At 40.9% G+C, this 14,954-nt stretch overlaps 1 protein-coding gene across 5 annotated transcripts in view; it reads right to left on the bottom strand.

Annotated features, from left to right (window-relative positions):
- Positions 1-9,267, bottom strand: part of ACBD5 (acyl-CoA binding domain containing 5) — a 34,452-nt gene extending 25,185 nt beyond the window's left edge. For 2 of the 5 annotated variants that reach the window (XM_087777301.1, XM_087777326.1), the window contains exons 1-5: positions 8,730-9,008; positions 7,384-7,504; positions 5,839-5,911; positions 1,938-2,049; positions 1,777-1,809 (exon numbers count right to left, since the gene is read on the bottom strand). In XM_087777301.1, coding sequence (XP_087633427.1) covers positions 1,777-1,809; positions 1,938-2,049; positions 5,839-5,911; positions 7,384-7,504; positions 8,730-8,805 — 415 coding nt within the window. In that variant the 5' untranslated portion in view covers positions 8,806-9,008. Of the gene's footprint in view, positions 1-1,776; positions 1,810-1,937; positions 2,050-5,838; positions 5,912-6,293; positions 6,447-7,383; positions 7,505-8,729; positions 9,009-9,155 lie in introns of those variants that run through there. The other 3 variants (XM_087777308.1, XM_087777316.1, XM_087777319.1) reach the window with 3 other exon arrangements.
- Between the last annotated feature and the right edge of the window lie 5,687 nt (positions 9,268-14,954).

Here is a 14,954-nt window from a genome sequence, read left to right as displayed (position 1 = left end):
TGAAAAAACACCTTCCACGACAGAAACTACAGAGAGCAGGGGCTTGGGGGCAGAGGAAGAAAAAGGACTGGAGGAACTAACACAATCCAAACATAACCAGGTATCAATTTTTAACAGTACTGTCACCAGTGTCTACACTATCTCAAACACAGACTTGGGCAGATTGGTTCTATTCTTTAGCACGTATCTGGAAGACTGAAGGTACTATGCCTCCATATTTCTGTGAAATATTTTGAGACCTGTACTGTAAACAATCATTTTCAGCTTCACTTTTAATCAGGCAAGTAGTAAGAGTGCTGAAGAAAGGGTTTCAAAGTCTTAAATGCAATTGTAAAGTTATAACATACAACTGACACTGTCAAAATTGTCTTAATTCATCGTGGCATAATTAGATGTTGGAGCTTTAAACCATACGAATGATGACATATCACCAGATTTATTGCAACACTGACACAACAAGATAAAGCTGAAATTTGCTATTGTGTTTTACTTACACTGCCTTATGTTTAAGCTGCCTCTTTAAAAAACAAGTATGCTAGATTTGTTATTGAAACAGGTATGGTTTAACTTCCATGATTCTCTGTTTGCCTAGATAAGTCACTTTTTTAAGAAGTGCCTTTTGGCACTGTGCCAATAGACACCAAGTCCAAGTAAATCTTTATTACACAGATCACTGACCTGAATCTACTGATACTCTAACAATCTTGCTCGTCAATCCAGCTGTCAGACAAGCTCATTAAATCCCAGACATGAAGCATACAGAATTTTAGTTGAGAAAAAAGTCACACAGCTTTCAAAATGGCCATTTAAAAACGTCTACCATTACCCTTCCTCAAAAAAAAAAAAAAAAAAAAAAAAAAAAAAAAAAAACCAACTTTGTTGCTCTGAGACTTGATACCAAAATCAAAACTATGTTCCTTTAAGGTAGGGGAAAAAGCGCCACACAAAAAAAGGCAACTTAACCAGCTGATTCCTACTTCTTAAACACATTAAACCAATTAATTTGTGCAATGGTTTGTTTTTTAAAAACTATTTCAAGTTTTGCCCTGTTGCATTTCAATTTTTAACTGTAACTTTAAGCCAGATTTAAACAACTGTAAGCCTTTATTACAACCTAATGAACACATCACCTGTAACATAACTGTTATTATCAAAACATTCTCACAATAGTATTGCTAAACAAAAATCACCACACAGATTTTTATGCAGCTATGACACCACTAGGTTTGCCACTTGTCAGAGACTTAAAATGTTTAAATAGATATTCCCTTCAAGAACCTGAGCCTCAGAAAACTTAACTTGAAAGATTCACAAACCCACCTTATATTCTGTATATATTAGAGAAACCATGATTAAAAAAGCATGGGTTTTAATTGTGGATTTTTTTTTAATTGTAGATCAGATGACAGAGCTGGATTACCAACTCTGCATGCAGTGCGATAGTCCACAGCTACATTAGGATGTATAAGTACACATTAGTTTTTCCCTTTATTAATGGAAAGGCAGAAAGGAGATTTGGTTCGGAGGGTTGTTTGTTTCTTTTAAATACTCTCCTTTTTTCGGGAAGAGGGTTCCTTCAGCAGCTCAAAAAGCCTGTAGACAAGGACTAAACATGCAGCTTCCTGGGTTTAACTTTGTTTTGTACCTCAAAAGCACAATAAAACAAAATCCAGCCTAATGAGGTGGCAAGCCCAGAAGTCACAAGTGTTAGCAGGAAGTTACTACAGCACCAAAACAATGGAAAAGATGGACTTACACATAATTTATTATTCCTACCTTCCAAGTACTTAGAGACTTTCTCCATTCGAACTGCCATAGCGTAAAGAGAATGAACAGAAAGATGCAAAGTTTAGCTTTAAAATCATTTACAGAAAACAAGCCCAAAAAAATCTGGAGTTGTGATTATTAGTAGTATAAAGGAAGTTATTTGTCCGAACCTGAGGTTAGGTCAGATCCTCTGTTCTTTTTATCTTCTACTATTTCATAGAACGGGCCTATTACTTGTAGTAACTCTTCAACTTTGTCCGTCATTGGCATACTCTCAAGAATCTGCACAAGTCCAAAATATGAAGCATCTTATGAAACAGCATTTCAATGACTCATTCATTTCAACTGATTTTAGAAACTGCTGGTCATTGTAAAACTCAGTAACATTTCACTAAGTCACTTAACACATTATTCTGATTTTTTTTTAAACTTTTTTTAGTTAAAGGAAAACAACATAAAACTAATTTACCAAACAAGAATCTTAACTAGTTGTATTAACTTTTTGTAGGTGAAGATGGGAGAGCTAATGCATTTGCCAACACTAAAGGACAGCCCCAGCATGTTATTAGATGACCTTGGTATCCATTATTTCAGCAATTTCAAACTCAACCAACTCAAAGTTCAACAGGCTGCTGCTATCTAGTGCAATTTATTTTATAGACAAGTCTTCCCACAGAGAAGAGGAAACTGAAAGACTTTTTTCTTAGAGGATTCTTCGTATTTGTCAAACCCTTCCATCTTCAATGAAATGTAAGGAACAGATCAAAAGTGCCCTACCGGGTCCATCTAAGCTCAAACAACAAAATGGACAGAATACAGCAAAACTGGGACAGTACAAAGACATACTTAAAAGAAAAGCAAACTAGAACCAAGTTCTGCTCTTGAAGTCATTTGGAGCTCTTCCTTTGACAAACATTTCTTCATTTTAAATTACAAAATCAATACCTTTGATCATCTGATAGGAATGTAAAATCTTAAATCTAAAACAGATTAAACAGAAGAAATTCAATAATTGATTATTATTTTAAAAGCATACGATATTATTGTCCCATTCTAGTTTAAGTCCTTTCAACCAAGCTTTTTGCCAATAGCTTTGTTCTTCTTTCATCCTCTACTTTTTAAATTATTTTTTAAAACAGTCAATAGCTATAGGAAAAGACTTGGTTAGAAGCAAACTAACAGCTACAGCACACCTCCTCCTCCAGAAGAGCACCAAGAAAGCAACAGATGAAGGTACAAGTTGCCACAGACCATGCTGCACAAAAGCACCAAGCACATCACTAAGCAGTACAAGCAAAAGCTACAGCATTACTTCACAAAGCAGGAGCTCCAGGCAGGCTAGGGGGTAACAAGTCAACGCTTGCAAGCCAATCAAGGATACCAAGGGACAATGATGCTGTCAAACTGCAGTTTCATTGCCACTTCTCTGATCTATTCAGTGTATATAATTCATTCCATGTCCGTTAAGAGAGGAATGCTGTGCTCAGATACAGAGCTGGATATGAACCAGAGACAGGACAGTTTTGTGATTTTTTTTTTTTTTCGTTTTTAACTTCAGTAGCATTGATAGAAACAAGAAACCTATTCTAGAATAACACTTGTATTTGCGATGTATTTACTTCTATAGTCTGCACTGTAAATTGTTTCATACATGCATTTCTATGATGTCTGCACGTAACTGCTCTTCATCTATTCTAAACAGACCGCAAAATACTCTCTGAAACTTGGAGCAATTCTTAGAATCTTACCGCACAGTTTCTGTTAAAGTAAGAGTTTTGTAACTGCTAGCTTTTAGGTGAGCAAGAAGAAAGCAAATACTTCCACAAACAAAATCAATTACTTATATAGCCACTAGGCAGAATATGCAATCTTAAAATTTGAAAGTGCAAAATAAGTTATTGTGTATCCTGAATTACCGTTTTCTTTGGATGTCAGACAATTCATATATTAAGACTCTTGTTTTAAATTAGAACAGCATATAGTGTCAACACTTCTTTATGCTAAGATATCACTCATTTCTAATATATAACAAAACAATATATCTGAAGTATAAATAAATTAGCTTAAACAGTATTGCAATGTAAAATTTCAGAAGTGCTACTTGGAAGATAAATTAACCTTAAACAAAATGCACCTGAGCTCAGTTCAGATTCATCTTAGCTAAGACCAAGACATGTTTTGTCATCTCCCACCAGCACCTCAAAACCTCACCCAGACACATTCCTCAACAGCTGCAATTTTCAAGGCTACCACATGAAGCGAAAAACCACACCGAACAAGTTTACAATAAAAGTACCTTTTGACAGGGTTATCTGTTGCATGTATACACAATGTGTCCCTAGCACAAATGCTAGGGACAAGCCCCAGGGGCAGGAGGGGAATATGGCAATCTTGGACATCCTTAAACACAGTTCCGTTATCAGTATACAAGTGCTTTTACCCCCTTAGACAGGGATACCTATGCAGCAACAGCAGAATGCCCACAATAACACCACAAGGATTAGTGCAGTATGTGCTGATAGAACAACCCAGTGGATCCATTTGAAATGCACTTCCATTGACATTTCAAGTAGAACCAATCGGGTTGGAAAAGCTGAAGCTAGTATTTCAAGTGTGAGAGCTGAAACAGCACCAAAGCAAGGTAAACAGATTCCCCAGTTTCAAAGTGAGGCAAGAAGTCATTTGCTCTCCAATCCCTACATATAATCTGTACAGAGGCGGAATATTTGTGCTTCATTAGGGTCAAGTAAGTAGACTTCCTCGCAGGAAGCCTACTAGGGTTTTTTTTAGAACAAACATTGCAGTTTCACTTAGTTTTACTGTCCTGACCAAACCAATTACTGCATTAAAAAAAGCTAGGTTCTCTACTGAAGTATTAACACATTTCGAATCCAAGATCTGAAATGAAGCACTAAATCTTGCTGCATGCATTCAAAAGGAATTATTAAAATTTAGTGGGATTTTTGACCAAATGAATAATATTTGGCCTTCTGTGTTTTCTGGAGTTGTTTATTTTTCATTTTAAAGCAGCTACAGTAATACCAGCAGGAACTAAATTACCAAAATTACAGATAGGAAAAAGAACAGTAGTCAGAATCCAGCTCCTTGCCTAGTAAGTTTTTGTTGCATCAATCATTAAACATGTTAAGAGTTCAATGTGAAGGTAGTGGCCTAGGAGAAAAAGCGGGTATATTCGGAGTAGAACTTGCATTTTATCTCCTTGATGCTAACCTCATTATAGTAATAGATTACAGTTATACTTTTATCCAGATTGACAGTAAATAATCTTTAAACTGGAAAGGCCACCTAGAAGACCTTCAGTGAAAAGACTGCAGTGAAAAGGGTTTGTTAATAAAAAGACAAGAAACTTTAATTCTGAATGTTTACTTTAGTTAATGCTGCAATTCCTGCTTAATATAGTAACTATGACTGTCTACAAGTTACACATCTATTCCAAAAAAGACAGACCAAATTACTCACTTCTAGCTGTTTGACTGCAACTATAATATACAAGGAATATTTTCATGACAAGTACAGAAAATTCAGGTTGCTGAGTTCTTCTTGAAAAACCAAAGACGATTAAGTTTACATATTTGATTATATTCATGTCTCCAGCCATGAGAGAGACTTGCTCCTGAAGTCCCTCTGGAGGGTTCTTTTTTTCCTTTCCAAGATAAGGATCACTTCCCTCTCTCAACTCTGAGAACTGAGGCAGTTTGCAGTAAATCAGCTTTTCTTTCATTGTACTTTAAGTTCCACTGCTTTTCCCAGTGCTCCCTTCACCATGATTTCAATACTTCAGGTTTTTTAGCTCTGTCATTTAAGCTTCATATCAGCTAGAGCTCTCATGTTTCTCTGAGAACAACCCAAATTCTATAGCTTTGGAAGGAACTACATAATTTTCTTCTCCCCACAGGCCAAACAGTATCGTACTGAAATGTAACAGTTCACATAGGGAATACCTCATTTGGAGCTTTGGCTGTAGTAGTCAACAAGAATCTCCTCATGTTCCCTAATTTATTTCTGAAACATTTGTTCTAGAAGATCCCTTCCACTCATTAGTAAACTTACCTTTTTCATTTCTTCAACATAGGCTATCATGGCTTCTTCTTTGGACATGTCTCCCAAGGCACTCCAAGCATCCCTAGGAAAGAAAGTCGCATACATCTTCAGTCTCTTCAGGGCCTACTGGATTTTTTCAGCCTGGCCTTAAGTAGGTCAGTTATGTAATGCCCACAGTTTCTCTGATGCAAATAAAACGCAATAACACTTTGCAATTTTTTTTTTTAAATACAAATATATAATTTGCTAGGATAACAACATAGTGGTACATCAACAAAGAAGCAACAAACTAAACAGCCTGGGGACTGAAGAGTTCCCCACTGACCAGCTACGATCTTGTACCTGGTAAGTTGTTAACAAGACCAGATATGAGACACACTCATTTCACTTTTGATTAGGTTGATTTTTTTAAGACCCTCTGCTGCAGAAAAAGAGCAGGCACAGACACTTCAACTAGCACTTACAAACAATCGCCAGCAAGTTAGAACAGGCTACAAGAAAAATCTGTCCTTTTTGAGTTCAGCAACTGGGGAAAGACACATCAGTCTAGTAGGCAAATAGTTTAATCATTGCCCCCAGTTACCACAGCAGCTACTTATGACCTAAAAAAAAGAAAAACTCAATCAAATTTATTAGTACTGCACAAGGAATCTGTCAGAACACAGACTGGAATAAAACATTTCCTTACTCAGTCTTGCATTTGATTTGACACTGTCCCTTCCCCTTGCCAGAGTGTTTGTCCCACTTACAGCAAAACCCCAAGGCTGGTGGGAGCTACAACCAACCAGGTGGGTAAAAGTTTACTGCCCTAGTCCTCTGCAAAGACACCCCCTTCACCCTGACTTGGGGAGACTGGAGAAGGGGTGGTGGTGGTGGTGAAAGGAATCATTTCACAGATCCCAAGACAACCATGACTATAAAGACACCAATAATACTTGTTCTTCAGGACAAATCATTATTAAAATATAATAAACAAAGCATTCACATGGCTTTTCAAATAGATCTTGGCAATCTGGTGAATCAGAAGTCTTCCCAACACAATGAAAATACAGACAGTGGGAAGTCCTGCCACTGAGCAGACAAACCAGAAAGATACATAAACCAGACCTCTCCCCAAAAGCTTGAAGCTGTATCAATGGCTGTCGATGAGCACTTGTTTACTTCAGGCTCACATCATACATGAAAACTTGAGAAGGAAGAGTTCCAGACACTCATCCACATCACTCATTCTGCAGAGCACCTACAATTTCATTCTACAACATGGGATAAACACTGCAGAGGTACCATGGTGGTGCTTGCCCAAGAAAAACCTGCCCACCTGCAGAACCTGAGGGCTTGTTTTCACCTGCAACTCTGAGAAGTTATAAGTTATCTGAGCTAGAAAGTTGGAACACAAGACAGAAAACAAATTAAAACATCAAAGGTTGTGAATGTTCTTTTTTTGAGAGAGAAATAAACTCACTAAACTCTTTCTCCAAGAGCCACTCTTCTAAACATCTCCACTCCAAGCATAAAAAAAAACCCAAAACAAAACAACAGATCATGCAAAGGTACCATTTATATCTACCAATCGGATCCCAAAATCCAGGTCGTGGAACGTTACAGGGTCCTTGGGTTGCTTGCTTATAAAAGCTATAGAACTTGAGCATCATTTCATTCGTTGGCTGGAATGAACCTAGTGAAAGCATTTTAGAATACAATTAAATTGTAATCAAGAATATTAACATAAACTTAGTATTTCTGTGAGAAAATAGCCTGCATTTTGTTACAGCCTGATTGACAGTAGTACAATTTAAGTCAACAGAGAACATCTTTACTTCATCTACCATGAACCAGCACCACTGACAATATTTACTTTACAAACAGCAAGTTTCAGACTGAGTTTAAGGGACTATAACCTTTACTACTTCTAAGGTCAGATTCCACAATTAGAATTAAAAAAAAAAAAAAGAATAATAAGTCACATAAACCAAATGTCCTTTCACTCAGTTTAAAGGGACAGGTTTAGTTCCCAGTAAACAACGTATCTTGCAAGTCACTTTACTGTTACAAACAGTAATTTATTGAAAGACTCCAGAATTAAAAAAAAAAACAAAGAAAAACCCACAACAAACCCAGTAACCCAGTGTTTTTGTTTACTTTGGATATTTGACAGCACTTTCAATAAGTTTCACTGTTTTTCCTGTTCTTGTTTTCTCTTCTTCCTTTGTGGAACACACTTTTGTAGGGTAAGAAATGTGAATACAAAACTGTAACAGCTGGTAGGGAAGATTCATAACCAATCCATTAAATCAAATACTTTGAGGTTCGATTCTCATCATTAGGAGAAGTTTACACTGACCTTTATCTTAGTACCTCCACAAACCCAGTTTTACTTACACCAGAATTAACGATGTACGTAATAACCAACTTTTTTTTTTTCCTGTTACTCTTATCGAAAAAATGCATTCTGATTTTTTTGCTTTTCCGTTCTGTTAACTTTTTCAGCAGAGGGAACTCATGGCAACAGCTCCGAAGCCGTCAAACCAACTTCAGGGTTGCAGGGAGGCAGAGGCCCTTCCCGCGCCGCGGGCGGCTGACCGGCCTCCCCTCCCGGCGCCTGCCCGAGGAAGCCCCCGAGCCGGCGTCTCTCAGGCGAGGCGGACGGCAGCACCAAGACCAAGGTTTCCAAGCGGTTTCTCCAGCCGTCGCGGGCTGAGGGAGGGCGGCCCCACTGCCCTGCCCCGAGCCACCCGGAGGGCCGCGCCGCCGCCCCTGCCCCGGGACCGCTTGCTCCGGAGGAAGCGGCCGCCGGCAGGAGCGGGGCCTCGCCTCCGCCCGGGCCCTGCCCGCCTCGCAGGTGCCAGGCGGGCGGCCAGGCCCCGCGCCGATGCCCCCGGCCATCCCCCGGCCGCACTTACCATTTTTGGGCAGGCTCTGGATCACCTTCACGGCCGCCTCGAACCTGGTGGCGTGCACGGAGCCGGTCTCCGCCATGTCCCCGTCCCGACCCCTCACCGCCCGCCGCCTGCTGATCGGCCGCCGGGCCGCGTCCGGCGGGGCGGGCTCACCTCAGCCTCCCTCGTCGCGGCGCCTGCAGCCGACTGCACGGGAGAGGGACTGAGCGGCGCCGGGCCATACGAACCCAGCCCCCGGCGGCAGCGGGGCGGGGTGCTCGGCCCCTGCCGCGCCCGGCCCGGCCCGACCCCGCCCCGATCCCCCGGCCCTCCCCCTCCGGCAGGGCCGGGCCGGGCCGGGCCCAACCCGCCCAGCACCTCGGACCAGCCAGGCCCCGCAGGCCGAGCGCGGCCCGCGACACCCCCAGCCCAGCCAACACCCACCCCTACCTTCGGCCCGGCTTCAGGCGCCCATGTTATGCCTCCGCAGCGGCGCCCTTCCCCTGCCCGCGCACCGCCCCGAGGCCGCCAGGGGCACGCCGGGAAATGCAGTTCGGCCGCCCCGCGGCACGGCCCGGCCCCACACGGGTGTCCCCGCCGCCCGTCCCCCCTCCGCGCCTTCTCTTCCTCCCGCCGCCACCGCAGGCCCCTGGCAGCGAAGGGCGAGGCTGCGCGGAGGCGGCCGGCTGGCCCCGGCGGCCAGGCTGAGGCCGAGGAGGAGCCCCTGGGCCCGCCTGTCCGCAGGGGCCTCCCAGAGCTGCTCTGGGTGATGGCGGGTCCAACCCCGGGGCCCGAGAGGCCGTTGAAGTGCTGATCCCGGGGAGTGTCTCCCGTGTGGACTGAGGAAACAGTTTTGAGGGTTTTTTCCATTTTTTTCCTTGTTTCTTTTTCTCTGCTTCCTTCCTCTTCCTACCCTTTCTCTTCCCTGCTTGTGCAGCTACAATTACATGATCATGAACATTTCAAAACATGCCATATCCCACCCATTTTATGGACCTTGGTTATCCTCAGGAGATCCCCCACCACCCTGGCAGTCTGCTTTGCCGCTTCCTTCCCTCCTCACAGCCACCCTCCTACCCACACCTAGTTCCACAGAATTCACCTCAATTACCACTGTAGCCACATATTTTTGTAACAGCTTTAATGATTTCTACTTACATTAAAATTTTAGGCATGAGATTTTAAAAGCCTAGAACCTGGCGAGTAACTATTTCCATGGTATTCGGTGATGAGGGTGAATACCAGTACAGTACCACCAGCTAGCTCAGTAGCTAAATAAATGAATGGCCTTATTCAAAAGCGCTGCACATCCAGAGCTCTACGAAGTCAAACAAAAGTATGCTAAACCAACTGCTTTTGTAGCAAGCGGAATAATTTACCCAGTGAGCAACAGGATGAATTAATAGCCCCTTTGAATAGAACTGAGTACAAAATCTTGGCGTTCAAGTCAGTTCATTTATCTAGTACACAATATATATTTTAAATTCCTCTGAAGGCCGTTGTGTGCTTACAGTATATGCCCTCTGGTGGGAAAGAAAAGCTCCAGAGAGAGGGAATTAGAGCAGATCAGCCCCTGCTCTGCTGAGCTAGTACATTCCACAAGGTCAGCAGCCAGCTGGCCAGGGGAGAGCTTTGCTGGAGAGAAGTGGACACTTCCAGAGGTGTTCAAATAGGATCCCCTGCACATGGGCAAACGATCAGCCCATGTTATGAACACCACTGCTCCACTCACGTGAATGCTACAAACGAATTTCTCTGAATTTTTCATTTTGAGTGCTAGATTTCTAAAGCTCTTGTGAGCTATGTACTAAGATCTATCATGGTTTTTTTATCCATGAAGGTAGGAATGACAGAAGCTCAGATCAAAGGGAAGTATTTGTTTGAAGATAAGTGGGTCTCTGTATAAATATGGATTCTTTGAGCATGCAAGGAGTTAATTGCAAAAAAGTAATAAAAAAATTAAGGGCCTCTTGTGAGGCCATCTGATGCGTAAATTCTAGTTACCTGAGAAAATCTATAATGACATTTGCTATTTTAATTGATTTAAGAGAAATGCAGTCTGCGTTTTTATAATGACTGTTCCCAGACTTTCACTGGAAGTAGGCTTTAAAAGAGATGCAAATGACAACCTATTTAATGGCTGTGCGCAGAAACAGAAGCTGCCCTCTTTGCACTGAAGATGTGTGAGAGTGTGAGATCTGCAGATCCAGAATGAGGCACTTGAAGTAACCCAAAATAATCAGTACCATCATGCCCCGAGACAAGGATGAAACAGTAAATGAGGCAAATTTTGAGCACGGTGAGCTTGTGAGAACACATCACAGATGACTAGTTAATTTAAATGCTCATATATAATACTAATTAGCATGGCTATTAGCTGTCCCTGTGTATACATTTTGCATTCTCATTGCAGTGATTTCCATGTAGGGTTAACAATAATCAAATGTGGAGTACCGGTAATAAAGGAGACCCTCTCATCTGTTGCAGACATCCCGGAATGGATCTGCAGCTTTATCTCAAGCTGAGGATCTAGACTCCATTCTTTAGGGAACAAAATTATATGACGTTTCTCTGTCGTCTGCTGAGTACCTATTGGGAATGGCCACATGCTTGTAAAATCTAATTATAATCTGTGTGTTGAGCTGGGCTGCGTTTCTATTGCTCCGCAACAGCAGTCTCCAAAGCAATAATACATATGACCAGCTCTTGTTCTTTTTTTGATCCAATGTATGAGAAGCTAAATATTGGGAATGGTGACAGAAAGACTGCCCGGTGATGCCCATCAGTTGAGGTGCGAGAGAGGAGACGCCATGGTACTCTGCTACCAGTGTGATTTGGCAGAGTGGAATCTGTGACACTAACACGTCTGGGTGCTTTGCCATCCTCACACTTCTTTTCACTTGGTGTTTCACAAACTACTTATGGAGAGCCTGTGAATTGCTAATATGAGGCATTCCTGGAAATGTTATGAAAGCATGCTGTTTTAGTCCCTGAAGGAGTACACTTAGGGGATGTCAGAAGAAAAGGCAGACAAGCGAGGTTCTGAGTGTAATCTTGGACCTATGCTTCACAGATGGATTGGGGATGGTTATCGAGTCCAGTGGTGTTACGGCATAGGATAGTCTATCAAAGTCTGATGTGTTGAGCTACCTTACAATCCTCATTTTGTGCTGTGTGCAAGCTGCTACTGTCCCTTCATGTTGTTCTCATTTGTATCCCAGATCTGCCTTAGTTTTCTAGCAGTTGCTTCCAGTGCCAAGCCACACACCAGTCCAGCTCGAAGAGCACCTTCATTTTTCTTGAGGGACAAATGAGTCAGTTAAATTATGCAAGTGAAAAGCAGAAACTGGAACCAATTATGCCTATTGCTCCCTCAAGGGTCTGAATCATAGCAGTGCATTTTACAGAAATATTCTTAAATGATTCTTAAGAAACTAGACCGTAGTCTCATATGCATTATGAGCAAATTCTGTAAGCTACCAGGTCCAAGAGCATGTAATTTTAGCAAAGCTTACTTTTTGAAGTATATAATCCAGTAAAGAGGGAGGATGAATTATTTAAAACCTAATAGTCATAATTATGAAGAACTAAATTAGCATTACAATTTCTAAGTCAAATCTACATGCCGATGAAGAATGGAAAGATGTTGTCTAAGAAGGGTAGAGCTTCTCATAAGGAGTAGTTTTCTACAGTAGAAAGGTTAATGTATCAAATGAGATTTGCTTACAGGATTTTAATGAAATAATGAAGGATATTTGTGTCCAAATCAACAGCTCCAGAGAAAGAGGACTATTTGCCTACTATGAATATGGCAAAACCAGCAGTTGAAGTTTGTCCACCTGTGTAGGCCAATCCCCGTTCTTCACAAAAAGCCCTTTGGGCAAAGGACTAGTTTGACACAAGCAAGAATGCTTTTGGTGATGGAAGTTTCCTTGTGAGGTTCAGATACACCCCTTAATAACTCAACTAGAAATACCGATTCATTTCACAGCTGGGGATTAAGTAATGGATTATTTCTAACCATTATCAATGGCAGCTGCTTTGCCTAAGGATTAGGCTCCATGTTGTGTAAGGCATTAAAGGTAATATATCCCATTTCAAATCTCTTTTGAGCTATTCAATTAAGGTATCTCAGGTCATTCAGTAATCAATATTTTGAGCCGCATTTTTTATTCCCCCCCCATGCCTCCCCACTTCTCACATATTTCAAAAAAGAGGATGCAGTAACAAAAGTATAAGCTTAGATCCGTTTCATAAAATGCTCTTTGAAGAACAAAATATGATCATACTTCCAAAGACATTTAGCTGCATTTGACTTTGCATTGAACTGTGCAGTAGTTAATGAAGTCAAAACCTTTTACAGGTTCCTATCTTTGTAGGTCTAAAGTGTAATGCAGTGCCATATTGTGCCTTAAGCCCCTCTTTTTTCCTCCAAGCTTACTATTAATTTCTTTTATGAAATTTGTAATAAAGTTCAGTTTTCCTTATTGCCTTAAGGTATTATTCTTGTAGAGCCAGCAGATAGTTGTAACAGAATTGTTCAGATTTCGCATATTCTAGAAAGAACATTTAAAAACTCCTGTTCCCTTACACAGCCGTGCACTGAGCTTTGAAAAGTTTGTAGTTTCATCTCACAGCAATGCCAAACTGTGTCTTATTATAAAAACAGCAGCAGACAGCTCATAACAAATACTTATTCTTTTGCCTTCAGTAAAAAATACAGTATCTGGAGGTCAAATTGTGCTGTCATTTACAGCGATATAAATTTGGAGTTGCTTGGTTGATTTGGGGATATTTATGGTGTTAGACATTTTCATAATGCAAATGAATAGAATGTGACTGAAAAATCTAACAATGTGTGCTATATTATTTCTGTTTTGACATTTGTGTTTCTTATCTTCACAACTACTGCCACTAAAGTTTTAGAAGCCTGTCCTTGTGTAATTTGCCTCTTGGGAATAGCAAACAAAATACTGTGACTGTATCATATTAATGTGCTTATGCAATGGCATATTTATAGCCAGTCAGCTCCTGTGGTTTCTTTTTTTTCAATACGTGGAAGGGAAAAGCCAAAACACCCTTAGTTTATGTGTGTTCTTTTAAAATTCTAGCAAAAGAAGGTGGTTATTCTTTCTAACAACTCTGAAAAATAACTTTATGGACATGTTTTCATAACACGTTTACCAGGGTGCAAAACCTGGAATATAACTGGCAAAGATAACTGAACTCAAGCGTTTTCAGGCCCATGTCTGTCATTTTGGATATTTATTCAGGCAGAAAATATACCACTGTGGTTTTGGTCAATGGGTTTCAACAACCTAATCTGACAGATTAGGGGTGATTTACTGGAGTGAGTCCTCCAAAAAACAAGCTCTCAGAAGGATTTAAGACTGAGTTTAATTGGGTGTCTCAGCACAGGACCACCACTTCATTACAATCCCCATAAGCACCCAGCTCTGTTGCTGTATGGGTCTTAGTAAAAAAATCAGACTTCCTTAGAAGTCAGTGCCAGCTAGACACTTTTTCCAGCTATAAACCACGGCTTTTTCGCTCTCTTATTCAGGTCAGGTCTGGTACTGGACATTATCCAAGGAAGTTTATCTGGGAAGCTTTATTGAGAAAGAAATTTGACATTCAGGAACTGTTTCAGTTTATACTGTTAGATCATTTCTGCTCGACTGAAATAAAGGAGTCATCTCTGCTTCAGAGTTTTGGGGTGATAAGGCCTGTCCATTTCATTCAGGTGAGGGAGACAGGTGAACTACAGCAACGTACAGCATCTCAAGATTAGAACCTCCTGGGTTTTGCCATTTTTGCCATTCTTAGGCTGAGAATTCTTAAGCAGAAAATTACTGGATGAATAAATGAGATGGATGAAAACTTAGGAAATTGTGTTAAGTGTTTTTTTACTTTCCTTTGCACTAAAATGTTCTGGTTACTGTAACATATGTTCAGCATGAGAAGCTTAATATCATCAAAACTTCTGCAAATGCCAGAAAGGTTCATGAGGAAAGACAGCTGTCCGTTCTTGTTCCCCAAAAAGTAGAAAAAAAAATAATCACAGAACCTGCTGAATAGCTTTCAAAGTAAATTACCGTTGGTTTCTAAAAAAACCCAAGAGACAGAGAATTAAGCTGTATGAAATAAAAAATGATCATTGAATCCACAGAAGTCTTTGTATGCACCTAAACAGAGGTGTTTAAAGGTCAAGCCACTCTGCTGCAGATAAGGATAGAAATGCAGCCCTAA

Source organism: Nipponia nippon, unplaced genomic scaffold (genome assembly GCF_047370975.1).
Source record: "Nipponia nippon isolate SJK-2023a ecotype South Korea unplaced genomic scaffold, ASM4737097v1 scaffold_1, whole genome shotgun sequence".
Classification (NCBI taxonomy): Eukaryota; Metazoa; Chordata; class Aves; order Pelecaniformes; family Threskiornithidae; genus Nipponia; species Nipponia nippon.
The sequence above is the reverse complement of the archived record's forward strand: the minus strand, read 5'-3'. Positions and strand labels throughout refer to the sequence as shown.